Below are 24,488 nucleotides of genomic sequence, written 5' to 3'. Positions count from 1 at the left end.
GTCGCTCGCTCTACCCCGGACCTTGCTACGTTCGGGGAGGCTTGCAAGGCCTGCCCAAGCGGACGACTTGGCCGGCATATTGGTACTCCTCGAGCTTCCATCTTGGTTATCTAGTCACGTTGGCCGATCGCTACTGGCATTCTATTGGATCGCCTGCGGCCGCTGCTCTGGCCGACTGAAAACTAGGACTATTATCAGAAACATTCCCCACAAACAAGCAGAGACGGACTCTATAGGCGTACTCGTGTAAAATTGCCTAGGAGCTATTTCGCGGTTATGTCCATGAGCTAGTCGCTTGCCTCGCCCAATGATGCGGGGTGAACTGAGGTAGACGGTATCATATATGGGATGGACATGTTCCTGTACCGCAGTCTTTGAGCCTCATATTCTCCGTTAGTCAATCCCTTACATTCTAACTTAGAAAGTTCTTGTCCACAGAAGCGTGTTGCGGTGTTTGGATGCTTGCCATGTATTCTTCATTGGGCTCGTAGGAATTCCTATCTTGCACCGTTCACATAGTTCTTCTTGCCTTGTATTCGTTCTATCCCTGACTGTTAAGCCAGTGACAATGGTTTCTCTAGCCCTTACTTTGAGTACTTTACTTCTATTATCCAACTATGTTGCTTGTCTCCAGGTCACGCCAGGGTCATCTTGTGCCTCGGTGTGCTTGGACCAGTCGGATGGCGATCCTCAAGACCCAGGAGCATCGTCGACTAATTCGTCCGACATCACTTGTCTTGATAGTGGATATGGGCAGTCGGTAACAGGTACCAAGTTCAAGGCTTGCCTCAACTGTCTTAGGGAGAGCGAAGCTGTCAACGGCACCGAAAGTGATGTGTCTTGGTTCTTATGTGAGTACCCAGTTATCTTGAAGCGGCTAAGTGCTTGGTCAATTAATAGAGGTCCCTGTAGATAATATGCGATACACACTTGACGTGTGCGTATTTGGCTTCCCGAAAACCGAGAAATCTGTCTCGTCCCCTTGCGAAATTGACTACGGATGTGCTCCCCTGGCCGACTCGCTGAAAACTGATTTATTGAGCCCTAACAACGGATCGGAATTTGGCTACTGTAGTGGGCTCGGGAACTCGAGTGTTGAAGCATGCTCCCAGTGTTTTCAAGCCAGTACTGACCAAGTCTATTTGTCGAACTGTATGAGAGGTGTCCTGGCTTATGACGATTTAGGCTAACAACCAGCAGTTCTTCTTGCCTTACAAGCCGGTTGCGAGCAAACCCCCAAACCAGGAACCTTACTTGGTATATCGGGGGACCTCTTCTCCGAAAAACCTATCAATATGACTACGCCACCTTCCAATAGCACATCACAGGCCGATAGCTCGAGCCAAACAGTTATGACGACAGGCACGATCGTGGGCATCGCTACTGGGGCCTCATTGCTATTGTTTGGCGGTGTGGGACTCTTCTTAGTTCACCATCGGCGTGAGAAGAAAGCAAGAGCGCAGGATAAAATGAACTCGGACTTTGATCCGCGAGGGGGGAGTAGTTCGATCACAGCACCTAACAGGGGAGCGTTTGTGTCCTTCGATAGCAAGCCTCTAACATCCATGATGAGCGACTACGAGATCAAGGCTCAGAAAGCATATACGAATAACGCCGAATATTACGACGTACTCGAGAAGGAGATGGCAGCTCGACGAGCCAACTACAACTTAGATCCCCGCAATGGCCGCCTAGGTCCTAACGGCGCCCTACCCACACACCCTGCCTACATTCCAGGGAACATGAGCCGTGACCCTTCTAGAACGGTGACTCCAACACCCCCACCAGCCGTCAAATACCACGCACCAGACTCCTACGCTCTTCAACAATACCTAAACGCAGCTGAAGACGCCGTTTCGATACACTTACCACCACCGCCTTCATCGAATCCTCCATCACGAACATCCAACAGATCTCCTTCCCCAGCAGATTCTGCTACAACGCGACTCCTACAGTCTTCGCGACCGGCATCCCCACCGCCTCCCCCTCCAGCACGAAGCCACACTAAAGTCCCTTCACTATCACTCCCCATTGTACCACGAATCCGAATACCTAAAAAATACTCGCCGCCGCAGATTTACGTGCAAGGTGCTACGCCAACTGATGCCCGTGGTCAACCGGATGCACAAATATCAAAGCCCCTAACAATCCACGAGCGGCGGTTCCAAGACCGCGCTCCATTCGGTGCGCCCCCGACAAATCTCGGTTCTAATGATGTCGTGGAGCAGCAATTGACGCCGCCCCCGCGGTTCAAAGAGGATTTAGGTGTGAGGACCGGGGATAGCTCATTCTACGGCTGAGACAGGAATATCTTGTGTATGATTAGGTACTTTTGGAGGTTTTGTATTTAGATCGATACCCAGGCAGGTTTGTGCGATATCATTGGATGGGCGTTTAGGATGGATGCCTCGCTTGGACGAGGTATAAAATGGATATATGGAATAGCATAGCATGACATAGATTGCATTAAGTCAAGATTGATATGATGTAAATAATCTTGCGACGGACATAATAGATATTTTGAATGTTGAGCCTAGCTGCTAGTTAGGGCAACAACACGAGGCTGGTCAATGACGGTCACGTTATGAAAACATTGTCAGTACGACATAATCGAATAACGGTGATTGACTGATTTATTTCATCGACGAATCCTCTCATGATTATTTATTAGTCGTCTATGTACATGTCGCCTAACCTAGACGTCTTCCGGGACCTTTGCTCCTCCACGAGTCCGGGAGGGGGCCGCTTCTTCCACCGCTTGTTGGTGGTGCGGACGACTGTCCGTAGACAGTATTGCGAATTCTAGGTGTGGTCATGATCCACGAAATAAATCCCGGCGTAGGAATGAGGTTGGGACCGTTTCCAAACTCGGGGTAGATACGAGACAGGAAGTCGTGTAAATGGGCAGCAACAAGACCAGTCAATCCGATCTTAATATTAGCCCAACCATTGGGGAAAAGCAATTGAACCAGAAGCATGCAGTATGGCATCAACTGCGCGGGTATGGTAATAATATAGAAGTGCGCATTCTGGCCTCGTTGGTCTTGCGTTGCCGTATAGCATAACGCAATGAGCAATGCTTGGAGTAGCAAGTAACCTTCCGTGAATAACGCGTTCAACGGCTAATGCTTGGGTTAGCAAGTTACTATACCCTCGAACCATATATCAAATTGTGGTACAATTGGGTTCAGGGAAAGGAACTGAAGCTATATAAGGTATATAAAAGGTATGTGTATATGTAGGGCGCTACAAACCACCCAAGCAAACGCGTCCGAAGACATTGCTCGAGTCATCCATTTAGACATCCCACCATGCCCACACCGCGAACTGGCCCTCTTGAGGTATGCGAATGACGGGCCAGTCGAGATGCAGGGGTGATCTTCCTCACTTCCAGGAACCGTTATAGCTGTAGTGCAAATCCACTATACGGGCAGATATGTGAGGTGCTTTCAAGGGTTGAATATTCTGGGGAATGAAAACGGCGGAACGTAATGGCAAAGAGAAGGCGAGACCTACAACTATAATAGTAGTGACAAACATCAGGTACCATATCAAATCCTCCTTCTTCTGGAATTTGGAGACAGTCTCAAGCTGACTCAGATATGTGAAGATGAAGTATGTATCGAACAATACACCCAAGTTGGGACTTGTCACTAGGAAGCTCGTTACGAGGCGGTAAATGTCGGGAGGGAACTTGTATAGCATCAAGTAGTGGAAAATGAAGGGTTCAATACTGAGCATGCCCGTGTAGACTCCTACGGAGCATAGGAACACCGCTGTCGCGACCGTCCTGTAGATTAATTGTCAGCTTTGTTATACCTTTCTTCTGCATTTTGGCTCGGAAGCTCAAGTGGGAAAATGCAACTTACCTCGCGACAGGAGGGGTGTTCATGTAGACGCTGACTATATCCGCCATAGTGATTTGAGAAACCGATAGCTACCCTAAGTGTTTTACAATCCAAATTTGCGTAATGGATGATAGAAACAGGACGAAATTCCCGTGGTAGATTTATGTAGTAGAAATACAAAAAAGCAAAGACACGTTTGCTTTCTTCCAGACTACGTGAGCCTCAAAGTGGCAATGACGAATATGATGAGATAAACAACACGCAGGAACAGCAGGCAGCACTGCTACCTACATGGATATTTGCATGTTGGTTGGCCAATTGGGAAATGCCGTCTTGGTTGAAGGAAGGAGGAAAGACGAGAATGGAATGTTGAGGAAGGAAAAATTTAAATAGGTGTCAATTTCAAGCAGGAGGAAAAAAAATATTAGCTTGGGAGCTCGGGCCATGACCATATTGACTCCCCACATCTGTGGCTCGTGTCTAATCGCTTAGTCAGTTGGTCCCGCTTGTGGCCGTGCTACTACCCCTTCCCCTTTCCGAATTTAATGAGTCAGCACTTTTCCCCCTTTTTAATAACCTTTCAACCCACAAAGAACGATAGATATCCATGATGAATTGTCGCAATGTTTGTTTCCGCTAAATAATATACTGTATTATTTACTAGATATGACTTCCCTATTACAAGATATTTTTCAGAACAATCCTGGAATACTTCATACAAAGTTTAGGTGGCCTCAGGCCTACTCGTCGTCCTGGTAACTCATAAGACGGCAATACTCAAAAATGGGAAAATTCGCTTGATATTTAAGCTCATCCCTAAAATCAAATGATCTATCGCTCCTAAACGCTAATTCCCCTAGAAAATATGCTATACGTAAATTTTCCATGACCAAGCGTAACTCAATAACGCTAGCAGCAGCGACTATTGACTACATCACCCAAATAGATACTTTATAGAGGAAGTTAAAACAATGTGTTACTTTACTCTCTAATACCAAAGTTTACTTCCATGAGTAAATAATTACAAATAGTGATGGATTGTTTACTTTCCACCCCAATTCCGATGAACCTTTGGAGAACATAAAAAGGGGGCAAAGTCGCTCTAGATCCATTGGATTAAGAAGTATCCAGGCTTGCACCTCATTCTTTTTACATATTCCCCCAAGAGACCAGGAAGTTCGGCGTCATGAAGTTTTCCGCCCTCTTTACGTTGGCTTCATGGTCAAGCTTGGTCCTTGGCTATGAATACCAGTACCGAACACCAGTGCCATGGACACTCTTCAATACTAATATCACCTGTGATACCTCTTGCCAATACAACTTTACCATACACAAGCACGACACCGACGAAGTATTTCACTGTAGCTTCGTAGAACCGAATCTCAACTCCGAACCTGTCTATGCGGATAGACCTTGCCTTTCAACAACGCCTCGGTCTGTTACTACTCACTGGGGATCGGACAGGTCTATTGTACTGTTATTTATGGACTACGTCGAGAACATCAACGCCTTCTACAGCCTTTTCAACTGGGAAGTCCGCGATGGCATAATCGTTCCAAACAAGACACGATGGGCTGTGGACGCACGCTCCCCCTCAGCACCGTTTATTCCGACCGAGCTACCGTTTACAATGCCGCAATGAGGAACCTGTATATGGTTCTAGGGGTTATCTTCTAGCAGCCTTCCCATCGTACAGAACTAACGCCTGCCCATTATCAACTCTATTTTTACTCATGTCTCATTTGATTTTTATTTCGAAGGCCGACTGCGATTAGGGACTTTGCGCCACCGTTCCATCATTTAGCACAGAACGCAGTCTCCTCTACCGATCTGTCGTGGGGGCCTCTCAATGGACGGCAATCTAAAGCATGATATCATTTCATTAGATTCTTTCTATTGCGCAATTTTCGGGGAAATCAAGCAAGGATATTGGGATGCAGAGGATTACAGCAACTAGGAATCCAGGTGAATGAGAGTGATGATACTTAATCTTACATCTCCTAAGAATATTCTAGGCAAGTGTTAGTGGTTATTATAGGTGGTTGGTTATTCTATTCTAGGTTGAGGTTAGCAACCCCGTTGGTCATGTAACTAGTAATCTTGATAATTTGATATCCACTGACTTCAAATATTCAGAGGTGCATATATTGTTCTTCCCAGGCATGCCGAAATGCGTACCTTCCCTCGATTAAGTGGGGGGTCTTTGAAGTCTAGGGAACCCCGTAGGAAGTAACCAAGGAGACTGGGTCGAATCAAGTTGGCACTTGCCAGGGTAATTACATTCGTACATGTTAAACTCGCGCCTTCTACGTAGTGACTCCCTACATGGAGCAAACAATAGGATAAAGGCCCGGGCACATTTCCCGTTATCACACGGCTTAACATTGTCCTTTGGATGCCTACCATTCCAGCAAACCATAAAAACAGGCGCCCATTATTGAAATTCTTCCAACTTTTGGAAATCAACTCCCAAACCTATTTCTAGAATTCGATTCGGTTGGCAATACTCCATTTTAGGACGCGATAGCAATCATGCCACTCTCCGAGGCACCGCTCAATCTAGGCCGTTGGTAAGGATAACATTCCTATTTTAATAACGCTGCTTGAAAATTCTGTCTTATTAATCCATCACTAGGTTGCTCGAACCTGAAATGTTTTCGGACGTCGCAGTCAAGTGTGGCGCATCGACTTGGAAGCTTCATAAATCCCACCTCTGCAGCAAGTCTCACTGGTTTAGAACTGCACTGACTGGAGGATTTAAGGTATGAAACGGCTATGTTATAGCATTCTCATGTAAGATTAAACACGAACTAATGCAAATTATAGGAGGCACAAACTAGTGTCATCACTATCGATGAGAGTGACCCCGAGCTCCTTTTCGTAGCGATCACATGGATGTACACAGGAGAGCTGGACTCCGAGGTCTTCGAGAACGGAGATGAGGCTTTCGCAGCACTTTTGAAGCTTTACGAGACCGCGGACTTCTTCCTTATCCCCGAGCTAAGAGACAGCGCTATAACCCGAACAAAGATGCTCCTGCGAGAGAGAGCTATAGCGATCCAGAATCGTTTTTGCACTATAATTGGGTCCGGATTTCACTTTCTCGCGGTGGGCGGGGAGGACACCACAGGTCTACTGGAAGGGGTCAGGCTTGCCTACGAGTCCGAAATTGAGGCACTGGGGGTTCTTTGGGTCCAATTTGTGAAGGCAACAATGTTTTGGGTTCTTACTAACGACGATTTCTTCGCTCTCTGCACCGAGATTCCTAGATTCGGACTTAAGGTTCTCGTAGCGCTTCGAGATACAAATCTCACGCGTGGCGGTTTGCTCCATAACGCGTCCCACGATCACTTTGGTTGCATAGATTGCCATAGTGATCCTTTTCGTCGGTCTGGTGGTCACTATGTTAGTCTCAGTTATAGGCAAGAAGGTTCGGCTATTATCCCTCTTGGCGGGCATTGCAACCATTGTCGCGACGATTGCGAATTGTTTGAGTAAACCGCTGGTTTGAAGACCACATTACTTACTCAGCACAAGTTGGAGGAATGTGCGGAGGAATGGCCTCGATCAACCCCGAAATACCCTACATTCTAGGATAGGAGTGTGTTGGTGGTATGCCTTAATAGTGTAGCTAGCCAGCAGACGAGACATGCAATACGGCATATATCATCATAAACAGCCTAACACCGCTGCCATGATAAATCTGCATTACTGATAAATTAGCCAGAGAGCTCCGATATACTTACGATTTGCTTCTAGTTGCTTGTGAAACTGTCCTCCTGCCACCTATACAGGGACAATAACCATTCTTTCATGAATTTATACTACATCATTCTCGAGAGCTCTAAATAGTTATTCTCATTATTTAAAATACTACTCCCTCTCATGATGGGACCTTTGTTTTCCTAAGAGATGCCTAATGGGGATCTGGTTTCTAATCCTAATACTAGTATAGACTTTCTTCTTCTTTTTATTTTCTTAAAAAAGGAAAAGAAACATTAGGTAGCATGGCAACCTCTTGCTGTGCTTATTTTGAAGTAATGGATACTGTTACTCACGGCTTTAATCCCATGGGTGTTCTTGCCTCCCAGGATGATCAGGCGACGTGCTAGTCGATGGAATGGTATACTTTGTTGGCCCACAAACAGTATTTACCTCTTTGACAAACATATTTACAACAGACTTATGACTTTGGAAGGCACTCGGCCTTTGCTAGGTACTTGGATTATAAATTTCTATAGATACTGAAAACACCAACTAAAATTACTGATATTTTCTCCTTCTTTCTTAAGCGTTGTCTAACGATTGTCTCTTTTCTCATCAATTCTATTTCATAAACACCCGTGCTTCATGCGTATGCTGAATTACCATTACCGAAAAATCAAAGGCATCACCAAAGTATGGTATTAAAGCTCTAGGAATCGCCATGAACATGAACACCAAACGTGATCGAGTTGCACTAAGCAAAGGGTATGATCATCGGGGCAGATTGTTTAAAGCCCCTGTACCAATACCAATATTCCTAAGCTAACATCTTAATAGACTACTCGAATCCGAGCGGTTCGCCGACGTGGTTATCCTATGCGGCACAAGAACCTAGAAGCTCCACAAAGCTATCCTTTGCGCTGAATGCCAATGGTTTAACGCCGCCTTGATGGGGGAGTTTGAGGTTTGTGTTAACGCTCGTTGTACCCAAGAGTTAATCTAAACTGACATATATTGAAGGAGGCAAAGAGGAGTGAAATCACCCTCGAAGAACAGAACCCAGACGCAGTTGGCTGGGTTATTGAGTGGATCTACACTGGAGGTGAGTACCAGTAATTTGTCTATCTGATTTGTACATTTCTAACATCCTCACCTCATAGAACTTACCCCCCCGGCTCTCTACAAAGAAGACACAGCCTATGAGACCTGCGCCGAGATGTTCAAGGTTGCCGACTATTTCCTCTTACCTGAACTCCGACAGCTTCTACTAGAACACATGCGGAACTTACTATGTAAGAAGGCGATCGAATGGCAGAGGGCATATCAAGATTTCCCACGCGAGAAGCCTCGCTCACAGTACCTTGACTGGGACGATGTACACGGAGTCTTTAGAGGGGTTGAGGTGGCTTATAGACTCGGACTCGGAGATCTCACACAGATGTGGCTGGATTTCATACGAGCAACTCTATACTTCCCTTTGGTTTCGGCTGAGTTTAATCATGTCTTGGACGCAGCTCCTTCCTTTGCAGTGGATGTCCTCAGACAGACCGTGCGACAAAACAAGACCCTCATGATCGAGCTGTATCGTGTCGCAGAATCCTGTGCCTGTTGTGGAGAGAATCCACTCGATCGTGAGGGTGGCCATTTCGTCACAATGGGATATGGAGGGGGTCAGTGCAACAGATGCGCTTTAAAGCTTGTGTTATTCGGGGGTGATAGAGAGATAGATGATGAATTCGCCGATTTGCCCTAGAATTTCAACCAAGACGGCCTTGGAGAGAAGTTCTACTTTAAGAGTCCTGACTCGTCTTGCAGGCATTCGGATTGTAGTGACCTAGGTATTGAACAGGAAAGCTCGTTATACGTGCAGCCCCCAATGCCCAAAACAGGTCGAGGAGGGCCCCAGATAGTCTTTCTATAGTTTAAGCAGTCATCAAGGCTACACATACTTATACTATGGTCTGGTGATTTTATGCTCCTTGGTAATGCTATAGCCTCTACCTACTTACTTGCAAAACCGGTTCACGATGCCCGTGAGTGCATCTGCTACCACCCTGACCGAATTGATATCTACCCACTCTTCCTTAGCATGAAGACCCTCTCCTCGAGGTCCCCATATAAGCGCCGAGATCCCCGAATCTGCAAGTAAAGCACAATCAGTCCAGTATGGCTCACCACGGAAAGTAGGATCTTCCACAAGGGATTGGCCAACTACGTCGCGTACGAGGGAAGCGAAAGAGTCATCGAGCGAAATCGAGAAAGGAGACCGTTCGAAGGTAACTCTTAAATCATAGCTGAAATCCGTGATTTCATTCGCTACTTTATCAAGCAAGGCTTGAATTTCTGCTTTGACCGTGTCGCTTGTTTCACCTGGTACCGTCCGGCGCTCTATAGTTATTGTGCAGAGAGCTGGATAGGATGAAACCTCCTCGCCGCCTTTTATAAGCGAGGCGTGGACACTAGGCGGTCCAACTCCGGTGTTGGCATCGAATTCGAGCAGCTTCCGTGAGTATCGGTCTAGTTCCACTAAGAAATAGCCTGCCCTGGAGATAGCATCGACGCCGAGGTCCGCGCGGGAGCCATGTGCTGCGAGGCCATGAATGTCGACTTCTAGCCAAACATAACCCTTATGGGCGTGGATGATATTGAGGTTACTTGGTTCTGTCACGATCGCAGCGTCGGTCCGCCAACCTGCTTCTAAGACCTGTTCCGTTCCAATACTTCTGGCTTCCTCGTCTGCTACACCAGCAAAGACAACATCTCCTCGAAGGTCAAGTAGTTTAGAATTGACAAGAGCGACAAGCGCGGCGGCCACTCCGCACTTCATATCGGCTGATCCGCGCCCGTACAATTTACCCTCCTTAATTTCTCCGCTCAAGGGGTCGCAATCGTATCCCGACAATGTTACCGTATCGATATGTCCGTTCAACATAATACTTTTGCCCCCGCCAGATCCCCGAACCACGCCTACTACTGACGGTCGTCCCTTGGTAGTCTCTATCCAATGGGTTTCAATATCGCGATGTTCCAGCCATGAAGCTATGTATTGGGCAATAGCACCTTCACCAGGCCCAGGTGTTGACCCTAACTCGGGATTCGCCGAGTTGGTCTGGACTAGTGTCTGCGTGAGAGCGACGGGATCGCCTGTTGATACATCTAAAGGGGTATCGTAATCTCTTGTGCCTTCGGTGGATAACAGAACAACAATTGAATTATGATCCAGGCCTAACTTTGCTTTATCCGAAGCATTAAGTCTACGGAGAGCAGCGAGGGGCGCAGCTCCGCATGGACCTGAAGATACTCCTAACCCATTTAAATAGATGGAAGCCATGTGAGACTCGTAATCTGAGATAGTTAAACTCGCGTCAACACCGGACTGTAGGAGGGGCCAGGAGATCGACGAGACTGTCCCGCAATTCAAACCTGCCATGGTAGTATGGGTTGTCTTCTCGGTTCGGACTGCTCCTCGTCTCAAACTCTTCCAGAGGCAGGCCGCAGTGTCGGGCTCCACTGTTAAAACGGTTGCAGGCGTCTCCTTGCTCTTATAATGCGATACAACAGCATGGGCAAACGAGCCCACCCCGACTGGGGCAATCACGAGGTCTGCTTGGACGTCCCCAAGGTCCTCGTCCACTTCGTATAGCATAGTTCGGTATCCTTCTATTATCCACTGCAGTTATTATTAGCTAAAAAAAAAACATCCATCCTGGAATTGGCAAGAATTGGAGGTACCGCGGGAATCTCTTCATAACTTCCGAAACCATAATCTTGGATCAAAAGTCCTCCATTCATTTCCGCAGCCTTTTGCGCTTCTAAAACCGCATCGTCATAGGTCCCAGCCGATATCACAACATTAGCTCCTTCGCTCTGAATTAGATCTATCGTTGTGGCGTTTGTTCCTGCAGGGACATGTATTTCGACAGGGAGTGACAAGATGGCTCCCATACGCGCCATCGCCCGGCCATGATTTCCATCAGTTGCGGTATATAAGGGTATTGATGACTTGGCTAAGACCTGCTTTACCGTCACGATATCCGCATCGAGGAGTAAGCCGAGTGTCTGTGCGATAGCTCGAAATACACCCCATGATGCCCCAAGAATCTTGAACGCGGGTAATCCAAACCGGTCGCTTTCATCTTTTAAAAATACATTTTTAACGCCAATTTCTTTGGCTACTTCGTCCAAGCTTACAAGTCTAGTCGGCTTATAATTTGGTAATTGTTGATGAAATTTGGTGACTAGTTCGGTTGACGTTGTCGGCGGAGCTACCCAAGACCGAGCGCTTGGATTGAAATAGACTGGTCGACGGGAGCGAGTCATGGTGAGAAAAAAAAAAAAGTTGCAGTAAACTAGATGGCTTCTTTTTACGTGAGACCTATTCGTACTCATTTTACTCAAAAATCTGCTTGGTAGTCAGCTATTCATATACCAATTATCATGTCACGCTTTGCGTGATGATTACGCCCTCTGTGAACAGCTCGGCTCCGCTAAACGAACATGGACGCGCCGGCCGTTGGTAAAAGGGACCGGTCGATCTCGAATTCTCCACCTGACCAACCAAACCTCTTTTTCTTCTTTTCCGCTCTTATAGGATCACGCAATGGATGCGCCTTTCCACGAATCGGTGTATCGAAGGAATTTCGATGGTGTCGAGGAGAAATCCCAAGGTGGGATTGACGAGTTCGAGCCAAGTATCCCCCCACCTCTCTCCTCCGATCTACTAGGATTAGTAACTACAGCACCGCCAGGTGAAGAACATATCGAAGGAAACCCTAACTACGAGCAGAACATTCTTGAGCTAGATGATATTGTGGCTACTCCATGGCAATATCTTGATACGGCAGATATCAGTATTGATGAATTCTTTCGTAACAATGGGGCTTGGCGACCTCCGGAACCTTGTACCTATTGTAGCCGTCTACGCTTACAGTGTTTCATGCTTCAAACGACATCAGCAAATCCGAATCCGATAAACTCCTGCTCTAGTTGCGTGGCTCTTTTTCGGCAATGCAGTCTAGCAGAGCGAGGCAAGAGACTGCCGGCGGAGTTCGAGACTTTTGAGCCGGTTATCAATAACTTGCATGGAGTAAACGAGGAGCCGGTAACATCCTCGTCGTTATCCATGAAAAACGTCACAAGCGAACAATCAAGAAGCACCAGATCTCAAGCAGCCCCTAGCAAGAGATTCCACTCCCGCTCTGTAAGGAGAACTCAATTATTGAGGTCATGGTTCGCGTGCCACCTTGATTATCCGTACCCCTCGGAAGAGGAAAAGGTATCCCTTGCTCAGCAATCTGGGCTGAGCAGGACCCAAATTGCGGATTGGTTTCCAAATGCTAGACGGCGACACCGAATGTCCGCCGCCGCCAAAGCGTCGAGCAAGGTGAATTTTCCGCAAGGATCTCCGATGCCTACCAGCGCGTCTATGTTAAACATGACTCCGTTTGAGCGCTGGCGACAGTCACCACCGGATGAGGAGCCTATCTCCGAATCGGTAATCCAACAAGCTCTTGATTCGAGTTTAGGGGGTGTCAGTGGGTTTCAAGAAATTGAAGCCCTTCATACGGATGCGGGTATTTCGTCGGGGAGTGGGGGCTCAACATTCAATGTGTACGCACTATGGCAATACCCGTCGTCTGATTCAACGTCGTCAGCCCACACCTACTCTTCTACGGATGATATCTCTATATTTTCCACTTCGGCGGGTAGTTTGGAAGGATTAAACCGATCTAAAGATCTTGCCAAGAAAAACCGAAGATTCCAGTGTACATTCTGCTCTCGCAGTTTCGCTCGGAAATACGACTGGCGTCGCCACGAGAAGTCTGTTCATGATTCAAATGAAAAGGCTGTGCAATGGACCTGCGCAATTCCGTTACCCAGTGGCCAACCCTCATTAATATGGCGCCTCAACCAGCGAGAGCCAGAATGCATATTCTGCGGGCACATCTCTCCCACCGAAGAACACTTCCAATCTCATGAATTCGAAGCTTGCGCCGAGCGCGCTGTGCCAGATAGAACATTCGCTCGTAAAGACCATCTTTGGCAGCACTTGTATAAATTCCATGGCTGTCGGAAGTGGGATGGTTGGAAACCCGACCTGAACCTGCTCAGGCACGACTCCGGGGACTAGAATAGATGCGATTCCTGACACTCCGCGGCTAATGGCGTATCATGTTATCTAGTGTATTTCCAAGCAATCGAAATTGACCCCTTTTCTAATTAAAATGAGCCTATCTTAGGGGAACCAAAATATGGAGGCGTCCTGAGAGGGCGTTACTTTTTTGCGTGTAGTGAGAAGGCGCCCGCTAGCCTCGGAGCCAGCAATTTAATCGGCTATGATGCGGCATCGAGAGTGCGACGACAAAGCAATTCCCCTGATAAAATGGAACCTCCCAAACTCTGACAGAACTGAGTTTATGTGCTGATTCTCATTGATTTCCCTCTTTATTTCCCTACTACATTATCGCACTTAAGTTTTGATGCGAATAATGAAGTCAGCTATTCGTGTTCCTCGCCGCGCTAGGTGGTTGTCAACCACATCCAAGCCCCTCTCAGGCCTGAAAATTAATGCGGATCGGTTACAAGAAACCCTTCATTATACTTGCCAATGGGGCGCTGCCCACCGATACGGAGAGTATGTTTCAATCCTCAAATTATCTTCATTACTTTTTGGATGAGACCATGTTAATGAGAAATAACAGTGGTCCGACGCAGACAGGAATGGCACGCCTATCACTTTCTGACGATGACGCTTCCGTGAGGCGTTGGTTTAGCGAAGAGACACGCAAACTCGATTGTGAGCTAAAAATCGATAAGATGGGTAACATGTTTGCCCGAAGGGCTGGTTCCTTGAATTCAAAAGCTCCAATGACTGCGATGGGCAGTCACCTGGACACTCAGCCTAGAGGCGGACGCTATAACGGCATTCTAGGAGTCGTGGCTGCCATGGAAGCTTTACGGACTCTTCATGAAAACGGTTATCGGACGGAATACGATATCGGAGCTGTGAATTGGACCAAGTATTGTTTGCTCCTGTAATAATGTTGTGTGTACAAACAACTAATGTGTGTTTTAGTGAAGAAGGAGCGAGGTTTCCTAAGTCGATGGTTTCGTCCGGAGTATGGGCTGGGGATATTCCTCTCGAGAAAGCCTGGGGTTTAGCGGACATTTTCGACCCAAATGTCACTATGAAGTCGGAACTGCAGCGTCATGGATTGATTGGGGAAACGGCCTGTTCTAGTGAAGCAAACCAACTTGGTGCCCATTTCGAGCTTCATATTGAGCAAGGACCTATCCTAGAAGAATCTGGCAAGAAAATTGGTGTCGTAAAGGGTGCGCAAGCTTACCGGTGGCTCACTTTTACTGTCGAAGGGCGTGACGCCCATACAGGTACAACCCCTCTTCGAATGCGTCGGGACCCTCTGTTAGCTTCCGCGAAAATGATAGCGTCTTCCAATGCGATTGCGCGGGATTTAGGGGCTTTGGTATCTACGGGCGTCATTAAGATCCCACCAAGCTCCTCGACAAATACTATCGCTTCCCAGGTCACTTTCACATTAGATATTCGCCATATAGATGACAATGTGGTTACCAAGGCACAAAGGCTATGCATTGAGTCATTTGAAAGAATTGCAAGGGAAGATGGTAAGGGCGTTCAAATTAAATGGACGGTGGACACGGACTCCCCCGCCACTCAATTCTCAGCGGACTGCGTGGGCGTAGTTCAGGGCGTTGCAGAGGACCTCGTAGGCCCTAATGGGTGGCTTCCGATGACGAGTGGCGCTGGCCATGACAGCGTATACACAAGCCGAAAGTGCCCGACAGCCATGATCTTCGTGCCCTGTAAGGAGGGTATAAGCCATCACCCAGAAGAGTACTGTAGCCCGGAAGATTGGTATGTCACCCCTTAAAATCAAAGGTCTGATCGCACTAATACGGTACTAATTCACCCTCCTCTCAGTGCTTTGGGTGCTCAAGTTCTTCTAGAATCTGTGACCCGATACGACCGCATGAGAACCGCCTAGAACTCAACAATTACATTAAATTGATTTGCTATATCGAAGAGGCATGGTAGCATACTACAACATAAGGAATTAAATCATACGGAATAACATTATCAGATAAATGCCTACCTTAAAACGGGAGGCCTCTGTGATATCCCGTGTCTACCCAGGCGGGTAGGTAGTAATGTAGATGTGTTGGAGTACGAAGCCATTTCGGGGTATTTAAGTTCCATGTAGAGGTCGAGATTGTTAAGGCATCGGGTATCCATTTTCATACTGCCGTTAGCTAGTTGTTATAGTGAGGTATCAGAACTGGTAATAGGTGTATATCCCCCGCTCCAAAGCGCTAGCTCCGCCTGTATTGTAGACTCGAATAGTGAGGGGAATAACGAACGATAGGGACGATAAGAGTTGACCGGCGACAGCTGTTCCCAACTGAACTAGTTAATTAACAACTAATATTTCTCGGCACTTCATGAAAATAATAAAATGTCCAAAGCTCGAACAAGTTTGAGTCACAACCGTGGAAATCGGCCCACATCGTCGTCCCCATAAAGTATAAGAGCTCATTAAGAGCAATTTGGTCCCGTTCTTCAATACTAATATTGGGAACGTACCAAAACGCTCCCCATGGCTCTTCAATTTTCGCGCTGCCGATTTCCAAACCAATTGCGCCAATTGACGGCGAGGGTCTCCGGCGCCCGGTTTTACTCAGCTCCGGTCAATGGAAGCATCCCGGCGGCAAAGAGAAAATATGTCCCAACTAACGGTACCTACCCGCAAGGATTCAAGGTTTCGGGTACGATAGTTGGTGTGAAGCCCAAGAACACCACTAAACCGGATCTTGCATTCATTACCTCAGATACGCCATGTGCTGCAGCTGCTGTATTCACCAAGAACAAGTTTCAAGCTGCGCCTGTGACATTCAGTCGGGCATTGCTTCAGGAGCAGAAGAATTCAGGACTTCGTGGCGTATTAATCAATTCGGGATGCGCCAATGCAGTAACAGGAAAAGGCGGCCTCGAGGATGCGGAACGAATGGCTAAGGCAGCTGATGAGAGTCTTGGTGCTGAAAAGGCGACCATCGTTATGAGTACTGGTGTGATTGGGCAAAGGTGAATTTTATGATTTTATTGCACATTTCACTTTTTTTATTTTTTATTTTTTCTGACTGATTTGTAGATTGCCCATTCAAAAAATCTTGGATAATGTTCCAAAAGCGCATGAGGGGCTCGGCGACACACACAAGCATTGGTTGACTTGCGCCACTGCAATCTGCACAACAGACACTTTCCCCAAATTGATCTCAAAAACATTTAGTCTGCCATCCTCTCCGTCAATTGAATATCGTATAGCTGGAACAACCAAGGGAGCTGGCATGATCCACCCCAACATGGCCACCCTTTTGGGTGTCATTGCTACTGATGCACCCATTTCCCCAGCTGTTATTCCACCTATTCTTAAGTATGCTGTAGATCGATCTTTCAACAGCATTACTATTGACGGGGATACTTCTACCAACGATACAGTCGCATTGCTGGCGAATGGAGCTGCAGGTGGTCCAGGTGTCACCTCGGAAGATTCAGCCGATTTCATTGCTTTCCGAGACGTCGTAACTGAATTTGCGACTAACCTCGCTAAGCTCATTGTCAGAGATGGTGAAGGTGCCACCAAATTCGTTACAATTCGGGTAGCCGAGTCCTCCAGTGAGGAAGGTGCCCGGAAGATTGCTAGCACTATCGCACGATCGCCTCTCGTCAAGACAGCACTTTATGGTAAGGATGCTAACTGGGGACGAATTCTCTGTGCTACGGGGTACTCTTTAATCAGTGAACCCGGAGATCCCGTCAATGAAGTGGCTGAAATAATACCCGAGAAGACTAATGTCTCTTTCGTACCTACCGACGGGAGCCCAGAGCTAAAGCTCCTAGTCAATGGTGAACCAGAGCTAGTTGATGAGACTCGAGCCGCGCAGATTCTCGAACATGAGGATCTTGAGATCCTTGTGAGATTGGGAACTGGCCAGAAGGAGGCTACTTACTGGACCTGCGATTACAGCCATGAGTACATGTGAGTATTCTACCAACTATATCCACCAATGCATACTGATATCTTCATTAGCACAATCAATGGCGACTATCGCACTTAGTCGCTTGACCTTGACGGTCCGATGTGGTATCTGGATGATCCAGATTGGAAGTAAGGATCATGATCGGCAAGTTGAAATCTGCCTCTAGCTGGAGGGTAGTTGGATGTGTCACTCTCTTGCTTGGGCTCGGTCAATGGCTCGGTCAATGGCTCGTTCCACGATAGATTTATATAGGTATCCGCACTGAATTGAGCGGTGCAACAAACTAGAACCTTGCGGTGACCTAGAAAAAAGAAACTACTAGATTTACTTAAGAATGAAGATAAACTGAAAAGAAATAAGAAGATAAACTATTTAATTTTCCCTAAGAATTATTGCCCGGGAAGATACATAAATTCAGGGGGCGACTCCCCTATGGTAGCTTACATAATGCACCATTGCCCCACTAAGGTCGAATCTAAATTCAGACGCGTCTCAGCAAAGCAAACACGCGTAAATTGATTTCGCATTCATTAACAATTAATTCCCTATCAATTCAGCCCAGCGCCGCCGACAGATCAATTAATCGCAATAATACCCGGCGTCTGACCAAAGTTTCACAATGCCGGCAGCAAAACCTGAGGAAAGAGGCGATTCCTCAACGTCAGCTGCGAAAAAGGCACTCACAGGCGCTTCTAATGGAAATGTGACCTACGAACTGCCTTGGTACGTTCCCTGTCTCAAAGTCCTTTCTATGGTCTACCCAAGCTAATAGATTCCATATATAGGGTAGAAAAGTATAGACCGGTATTCCTCGACGATGTAGTCGGAAACACAGAGACGATCGAACGATTAAAGATCATCGCAAAAGATGGCAACATGCCCCACGTCATCATATCCGGTATGCCAGGTATCGGAAAGACCACTAGCGTACTATGCCTTGCTCGACAACTACTCGGGGACGCTTATAAGGAAGCTGTTCTGGAACTTAATGCCAGTGACGAGCGAGGTTAGCTCTCCCTAACACCTACCTATCCAACCCACTCAGGCATAATACTAATGATATGGAATCATAGGTATCGACGTAGTCCGCAACCGAATCAAAGGCTTTGCGCAGAAAAAAGTCACACTCCCAGCCGGTCGCCACAAAATCGTAATCCTCGACGAAGCCGACAGCATGACATCAGGCGCGCAACAAGCACTTCGTCGCACGATGGAAATCTACTCGAACACGACACGCTTCGCTTTCGCATGCAATCAGTCCAACAAGATCATCGAGCCCCTCCAATCACGATGCGCCATCCTACGCTACGGAAGATTAACCGATGCGCAAGTCGTCAAACGACTTTTACAGATTATCGAAGCCGAGAAAGTGCAATACACAGACGACGGCCTAGCGGCGCTGGTATTCAGCGCTGAGGGTGATATGCGACAAGCTATCAACAATTTACAAAGCACATTCGCTGGTTTCGGTATTGTTACCGGAGACAATGTGTTTAAAGTTGTGGATAGCCCGCACCCGATCAAGGTCCAGGCTATGCTTAAGGCCTGCCATGAGGGCAATGTGGATAGTGCGCTGGATTCCCTGCGTGAGTTGTGGGATTTGGGGTACTCGAGCCATGATATTATTAGCACGATGTTTAAAGTCACGAAAACTATTCCGACGTTGAGCGAACACTCAAAGCTGGAGTTTATCCGCGAAATTGGGTTTACGCATATGAAGATCCTGGAGGGTGTGCAGACTCTGCTGCAGTTGAGTGGGTGTGTGGCGAGGTTGTGCAAGATCGGCATGGATCCGAAGCGTTTTGAGGTCAAGAGCAAATAGATAGCGGGTCTCAATATATATTGAGGTTGGGGGATGAGTGCGATGTAGGGCTGGTGAAAATGACTTTGAGATATTGGCATGGCATGGCACTGGCGTTCACGAGGTCATGAACTTCTCATCATAATTGATTGCTTACTTGCTAGGTGGCATGGAGGACGAAAAGTAGTGGAGTATGTACGTATCTTTTATACAGATACATAGTTTATTGCCAGACAAGACAAAAGGCGGCAAATTCTGCTGCTTGAAATGCGACCCGTCCCTAACAATAGTGAAGTCGTTTCATTTCTTTTTCTGTTCCGAGGACGGCGGTGGTTCATCTTCTAACTCCATCAATTCCTTCTCGTAGTCTGCCCAGATAGCTCGATTACTTGCTATCCGACGTTGCATGCGTACTCGTTGTTCATATTGGCGCATTCGGTAGTCCGCTTCGATCATGCTGCCGACGATCATACCGGACATTTGGAGATATCTAACATTACTTAGTCCTTCTTTCTTCCGCTCATAAGTCTTTCATACGCTAAGCATTCTCTTTTCTAGGCAATAAATCCCGTGAATGCGCATCATAAACTGATGCCGGTGTCTAAGGAAGGAGTGGGGGTTGGTTGTACTCACACTTTAAACTGAATAGTGAGTCCTCGATACAAAGGCGAGAACACATAACCAAAACCACCCAAGACAGCGGAAGCAGCTCCCCATTTTACAGCTCCAATTGCCGCACCTCGTGCCGCTTCCCATTGCGCCTCTTGCGCATCCTCGCTCTCTAAGGCTTTGTGAGAGCGCATTGTTGCGAGGTCATCATACGAATGGTTGGTATTCGGAGACACTGAGGTAAAAATGAGGGGTAGTTTCCTATCGGACTCGTAGATTGATCATTCCCTTGGGTGACTAATTCTTAAGCCCTTCCTCTTGGGACGATGATTTATATATATAGAATGCGACACACGTGTAAAAAGCAAATCCGTCTTCGAGATTCGGGATGATGGTACGGCGTTGGGAGAGCGGATCGTAGCTGCTGGCATGCAGATGAGATAGATTTCCCTTGAAGCTTTAGGGCTCCCTAGCTTATTTAGTGGAGTTTGAGTACTCACTGTAACACCTGATTTGTTGGAGCTCAGTCCCGGAATATCGGCGAGCTAGCGGGGTTACAGGGGTGTTATTGCTGGCGTCATTATTCCCTCGGCTGTCTTTTGCTTTCAGACTCACCTAAATATTTCAACTATTACCAACATGAAGGCCGTAGGACATTCATTATTATACTGTTAGCCAGCCCCGAAGTCAGATATCAGAAGAAACTTGTATTCACCTGCTAAGATATTAAGGAGCTCTTCGGCTAATCTTTCCGAGCAATGAATTTCTCCCGCGATATACAATGCCCCGCTCCATGGTGATAACTGGAATTGAATGTGAGCTTGACATCTATCCCCGGCGCTGCTCGGCCGTTGCACTTGGTGGATACGCCTCATTCTTTATTTCTGAGTGTTCCACGATCATAGAAACGACTATAGCAGGTCTAAGAAGATACTCTCTTATGCCCCCCGGAAACTTCTCTCCGGAAGCAGCATATCTAGTAGCAGATATACGTACAGCTCTAGATCTATCCACGTCATAATTCGTAGCGAGATCTTAGGATTTTGATGCGACATCGAGGAAAGGGGTTCTGATATGATATGCACTGATCAACGGAGCTAGCTCGATATCTGTATGAAGCTTATATTTACACTATCGTCTAAGTGACGCTGTACATAAATCACGTTCATTGTAGCTCAACCATACGGGGTTGTATGATCTCGAGAATTATAAATTCTTGGATACAAATCGCAATGGAAATTCTATCTTTATTTTTTGAAATTATATTCTCTTCTTTTCCTATTGAAGAATGCTTAAACCAAGAGTGTTGACGACTAGAACCTGGCAATCCACTCTTCGACGTCATCACTCTCGTTGTATCGACATTTGTATATCTCCATCTCCATTATCGCTATCGCCGTCATACCTACCATCTCTAATAACCCATCGGATTCAACACTGTTCTATACAATCAGTAATATCAAATAAAGCGCAGTTCCATTCCAAATCACAGATTTCATCTCAGGACCAACTAAAGAAAAATATGCCAGAAACAAGATCAGAAACAAGATCAGAAACGGAAACTGGGGCGGAGACGGGGAAGGTTTTGGATAGCATCGAAGAATGGAAGACGAAGTCACCTTATCAAACATCTTCCGCCAACGAGCATTTCGAAAAGAAATGGACAGCACATTGTCATTGCGGTCGCGTCAAATATTGGTTGTCGCGTGACAAACCGCTCGCCTCCAAATTCTGCCACTGTATTGACTGCCAATCCCTTCATGGGGCGCCCTTTCAGGTAAGTGCCCAGTTGAAATATCACAAATTTTTATTTGTCAGAAAACTAATTCTCGAGTATAGTGGGCCGCGATATTCCACAAGGAAGACTTGCACTTCGAAAAGGGTGCCGAGGGTTTAGCATTTTACCATTCACCCGATAAATCGACAGTGCATCGCCTGCCCTGTAAAGTTAGCTGCGCATATTGCCACTCGCCGATTATGGATGAGGGACGAAATATGGTGCTTATGTTTCCGGGTATCATTAAGTTTAGTGATGCCGAGCATAAGAAGCTATTTGATCCTCAGTAAGTTTTGCGCGCCATGCTGAGTAACCGGCACATCATATAAAAGACAGCCTTTTGCTAATAAATTCTGTAGGTGCCATATCTTTTACAGCCAGCGCGTGGTAGATTTGCATGATGGAAAACCGAAGTGGTCGCGATTGGACGGGCAAAGTGAATTGATGAAGGAGGTGGAAACAAAGACCTCCAAAGATCACACAGTACTGGGTGAAGCGAGAAATGAGCATATGGAAGATTAAATATGATATCGAAGGGTATCTAATGCATGCATATTATGTGGTAACCATGCCTATGCCTCCTTTTGTCTAATCGCAATGCCTAATATGATAATGATAATCGCCTGGTATATATAACCTCTTATGACATGAGGTCTTCTAATATTCCCTCGAGCTCTTCCTTCTGGAAAGGCACGCTCAAGAGTTCCGTTCCTAAAACATCCTTGCGACTCGTAATCATTTGATGGTCATGGAATCTATAATTTTCAATTAGCATCACCAACGTAATCGAAAACAAGGGGATAAACTTACTCTTTCAGCAATGTCCGGAAAGCCATCTCCGAACTGCAAATGAATTCCTCAACCGCCTTGTTGTAGAGCATCCTATACTCGACACCAGGGTTTTCACCATCGGATGCACCTTCATCATCCATAGCCGCAAGAACTTCACCAACCAATAGACGAAATAGGTTCTTCGCATTCTCAGGCAAACTGCGTAGGACGTAAGTAACACCTTCTTTTCCTCCAACCCGTCTTGCCTTGCGACCTAAAAGCTCGTGAACATCATCTACGACCTCATGCTCCGCCGTGTATGGCGCAAAGGTTGTACAGTCATGGAACACGAAGTTGAATGAAGATCGCAAACTGCTATCCCAGAGGAGTGGAAAGTCGGGTGTGTCGGCAGAGCAGATGAGCCGAATATTGGGATGCGCCGCCAATTGAGCGAGGACAGGTTGTATCCCGGGCCTTCGCAAAGGCGTAGCATCGACTGAGTTTAAAATGACTGTAACGACCACTTCGTGAGATGATAGCAATGTCTTCACGCTTTCGAGCATAGCCGAAGCATTGCCAGCTGGTATCTTGTGAGCAGGATCAACCGCACTCGCAACGGTGCCTAGCATCTCACGCAGAGAACTAGTCCTCACGTACCCATTAATGATGACGATCTTGTTGGCGACATGATCTGGGTATTTGTCATATGCGTGCTTCGCAAACCTATGCAGCAGTGCTCTCTTCGATCCGTACCCGTACAAACATATGCTGAATCCTTGAGACAACTCAAATGTCCATTGCGGGAAAAACTCGACGTGTATCGACTCGAGAAACTCGACATCTTCGGCATGTGGGTCTTGGTAGTCACGTAGGATCGAGAAGTATTCGTCATGGGTAAGGAGTTTAAGGGGTGCGAGGGTATTATTAGACGTCTTCGAGGCACCTGGTCGATTTTGCGCAAAATACAATTCGTGTGGTGGTAAATCTCGAGGCGGAGTTGGCGATTTCTTCCTAGTCCGCTTCGCTGCATCTTTCGTCCTTGGTCGACCGCGACGAGGTTTACTAGAAGGGGTCGCAGCTTCGTCCGGAACGTTCTCCTCATCTTCGTCTTCATCTTCTTCCCCGTCACTTGATTCGTAGATTTCTCTTGCAATATCTTCATCTGCGTCTTCATCACTCCCATCTCCACCTACGACCTGTTCAATTAAAGCTCTTGCACTCTTTTTCCTGGCCGAACGATCGTTTCGTTTCCATCTTGGAGTTTGCGCACTTTGCGCGGGGGTTTTGGATGGTGTTACTGCGTCGGCCCCATTCCTTTTACGCCCCTTGGGTGTAGATACCTCTCCATTGGCTTTCGGTGTCGTTGCTGTCGAAGATTGCTTCTTTTTGCTAGGTGTCGTTTTAACGGCTATACTCGCTTGGTCGTCATCGTCGGAGGGAAAATCGTATTCGGAGTGGTGACCATTTGTAGTACCATTAGTGCGCGTCACAGCAGTTGCTCGACCGGTACGTCGTTTAGAAGGGTTGTCTGGGTTTTTTTGGTCGTCTTCATCGTGAATTCGCTTTCGTGGTGAGCTTCTAGAATTAGGATTAGGACCTGATTCTACAGCACTGGGCTGTGACTTTTTGGTCCGTACCATTATGGACTAGCTCGTAGAAGAATAACTAATAGAAGAAAACATTGTAGTGCATTCGTTTGAACCTTAATTACTAAGAATGCACGTGTATTTTGAAAATGACCCTTAGGAACAGAGTGATGGAATTGATAGAACAGATTGATTTGGTTCACTAGAAATCGCGATTGATAAATTGAATCGCGTCCAAAGATCCCTGTATATACCTAGTACCATAGTACTAATTGAGCATAGCCGCGCAGCCGCGCTAATGTGGAGAGGATAGCCGC

At 46.8% G+C, this 24,488-nt stretch overlaps 13 protein-coding genes across 13 annotated transcripts; 9 read left to right on the top strand and 4 right to left on the bottom strand.

The window, feature by feature from the left end:
- The first annotated feature begins 409 nt into the window (after positions 1 to 409).
- F4822DRAFT_163959 (uncharacterized protein) lies at positions 410 to 2,495 on the top strand. The gene is made up of 3 exons (XM_051453185.1): positions 410 to 851; positions 913 to 1,152; positions 1,201 to 2,495. Exons 1-3 carry the CDS (start codon positions 569 to 571, stop codon positions 2,298 to 2,300), a joined length of 1,623 nt encoding a protein of 540 aa, XP_051316596.1. The 5' UTR covers positions 410 to 568; the 3' UTR covers positions 2,301 to 2,495.
- F4822DRAFT_163939 (Der1-like family protein) lies at positions 2,496 to 4,023 on the bottom strand. Its single transcript, XM_051453184.1, has 3 exons — positions 3,870 to 4,023; positions 3,517 to 3,790; positions 2,496 to 3,122 (listed from the first exon to the last, which is right to left on the bottom strand). Exons 1-3 carry the CDS (start codon positions 3,914 to 3,916, stop codon positions 2,691 to 2,693), a joined length of 753 nt encoding a protein of 250 aa, XP_051316595.1. The 5' UTR covers positions 3,917 to 4,023; the 3' UTR covers positions 2,496 to 2,690.
- Positions 4,024 to 5,034: 1,011 nt separating this feature from the next.
- Positions 5,035 to 5,580, top strand: F4822DRAFT_442070 (uncharacterized protein; the record flags this gene model as incomplete). The annotated part of the gene is made up of 1 exon (XM_051462949.1): positions 5,035 to 5,580. One exon carries the CDS (start codon positions 5,035 to 5,037, stop codon positions 5,488 to 5,490), a length of 456 nt encoding a protein of 151 aa, XP_051316594.1. The 3' UTR covers positions 5,491 to 5,580.
- Positions 5,581 to 6,380: 800 nt separating this feature from the next.
- F4822DRAFT_442069 (BTB/POZ protein) lies at positions 6,381 to 7,346 on the top strand (the record flags this gene model as incomplete). Its single annotated transcript, XM_051462948.1, has 3 exons — positions 6,381 to 6,418; positions 6,484 to 6,610; positions 6,675 to 7,346. The coding sequence occupies 3 exons, from the start codon at positions 6,381 to 6,383 to the stop codon at positions 7,344 to 7,346; spliced, it is 837 nt and encodes a 278-aa protein (XP_051316593.1).
- Positions 7,347 to 8,274: 928 nt separating this feature from the next.
- On the top strand, positions 8,275 to 9,403 carry F4822DRAFT_442067 (uncharacterized protein; the record flags this gene model as incomplete). The annotated part of the gene is made up of 4 exons (XM_051462947.1): positions 8,275 to 8,318; positions 8,391 to 8,421; positions 8,574 to 8,655; positions 8,714 to 9,403. 4 exons carry the CDS (start codon positions 8,275 to 8,277, stop codon positions 9,304 to 9,306), a joined length of 750 nt encoding a protein of 249 aa, XP_051316592.1. The 3' UTR covers positions 9,307 to 9,403.
- A 155-nt stretch (positions 9,404 to 9,558) lies between these two features.
- On the bottom strand, positions 9,559 to 11,873 carry F4822DRAFT_436492 (acetylornithine deacetylase; the record flags this gene model as incomplete). The annotated part of the gene is made up of 2 exons (XM_051462309.1): positions 9,559 to 11,223; positions 11,286 to 11,873. 2 exons carry the CDS (start codon positions 11,871 to 11,873, stop codon positions 9,559 to 9,561), a joined length of 2,253 nt encoding a protein of 750 aa, XP_051316591.1.
- A 280-nt stretch (positions 11,874 to 12,153) lies between these two features.
- F4822DRAFT_426663 (uncharacterized protein) lies at positions 12,154 to 13,683 on the top strand (the record flags this gene model as incomplete). Its single annotated transcript, XM_051460608.1, has 1 exon — positions 12,154 to 13,683. One exon carries the CDS (start codon positions 12,154 to 12,156, stop codon positions 13,681 to 13,683), a length of 1,530 nt encoding a protein of 509 aa, XP_051316590.1.
- Positions 13,684 to 13,858: 175 nt separating this feature from the next.
- F4822DRAFT_163899 (amidase) lies at positions 13,859 to 16,026 on the top strand. Its single transcript, XM_051453183.1, has 4 exons — positions 13,859 to 14,187; positions 14,255 to 14,572; positions 14,629 to 15,447; positions 15,514 to 16,026. Exons 1-4 carry the CDS (start codon positions 14,033 to 14,035, stop codon positions 15,575 to 15,577), a joined length of 1,356 nt encoding a protein of 451 aa, XP_051316589.1. The 5' UTR covers positions 13,859 to 14,032; the 3' UTR covers positions 15,578 to 16,026.
- A 1-nt stretch (position 16,027) lies between these two features.
- F4822DRAFT_163886 (arginine biosynthesis protein ArgJ) lies at positions 16,028 to 18,016 on the top strand. Its single transcript, XM_051453182.1, has 3 exons — positions 16,028 to 16,671; positions 16,739 to 17,626; positions 17,678 to 18,016. The coding sequence occupies exons 1-3, from the start codon at positions 16,187 to 16,189 to the stop codon at positions 17,703 to 17,705; spliced, it is 1,401 nt and encodes a 466-aa protein (XP_051316588.1). The 5' UTR covers positions 16,028 to 16,186; the 3' UTR covers positions 17,706 to 18,016.
- Positions 18,017 to 18,140: 124 nt separating this feature from the next.
- On the top strand, positions 18,141 to 19,535 carry F4822DRAFT_163849 (P-loop containing nucleoside triphosphate hydrolase protein). The gene is made up of 3 exons (XM_051453181.1): positions 18,141 to 18,350; positions 18,413 to 18,633; positions 18,701 to 19,535. Exons 1-3 carry the CDS (start codon positions 18,247 to 18,249, stop codon positions 19,447 to 19,449), a joined length of 1,074 nt encoding a protein of 357 aa, XP_051316587.1. The 5' UTR covers positions 18,141 to 18,246; the 3' UTR covers positions 19,450 to 19,535.
- Positions 19,536 to 19,728: 193 nt separating this feature from the next.
- Positions 19,729 to 20,231, bottom strand: F4822DRAFT_426659 (uncharacterized protein; the record flags this gene model as incomplete). Its single annotated transcript, XM_051460607.1, has 2 exons — positions 19,729 to 19,918; positions 20,062 to 20,231. 2 exons carry the CDS (start codon positions 20,229 to 20,231, stop codon positions 19,729 to 19,731), a joined length of 360 nt encoding a protein of 119 aa, XP_051316586.1.
- Positions 20,232 to 20,647: 416 nt separating this feature from the next.
- F4822DRAFT_394491 (Mss4-like protein) lies at positions 20,648 to 22,339 on the top strand (the record flags this gene model as incomplete). Its single annotated transcript, XM_051457365.1, has 4 exons — positions 20,648 to 20,852; positions 20,943 to 21,814; positions 21,877 to 22,100; positions 22,174 to 22,339. The coding sequence occupies exons 2-4, from the start codon at positions 21,326 to 21,328 to the stop codon at positions 22,334 to 22,336; spliced, it is 876 nt and encodes a 291-aa protein (XP_051316585.1). The 5' UTR covers positions 20,648 to 20,852; positions 20,943 to 21,325.
- On the bottom strand, positions 22,340 to 24,388 carry F4822DRAFT_394488 (ORC2-domain-containing protein). Its single transcript, XM_051457364.1, has 2 exons — positions 22,625 to 24,388; positions 22,340 to 22,569 (listed from the first exon to the last, which is right to left on the bottom strand). The coding sequence occupies exons 1-2, from the start codon at positions 24,223 to 24,225 to the stop codon at positions 22,455 to 22,457; spliced, it is 1,716 nt and encodes a 571-aa protein (XP_051316584.1). The 5' UTR covers positions 24,226 to 24,388; the 3' UTR covers positions 22,340 to 22,454.
- Positions 24,389 to 24,488: the final 100 nt, after the last annotated feature.

Source organism: Hypoxylon trugodes (genome assembly GCF_022578975.1).
Source record: "Hypoxylon trugodes strain CBS 135444 unplaced genomic scaffold F4822scaffold_3, whole genome shotgun sequence".
NCBI classification, from domain to species: Eukaryota; Fungi; Ascomycota; class Sordariomycetes; order Xylariales; family Hypoxylaceae; genus Hypoxylon; species Hypoxylon trugodes.
The sequence above is the reverse complement of the archived record's forward strand: the minus strand, read 5'-3'. Positions and strand labels throughout refer to the sequence as shown.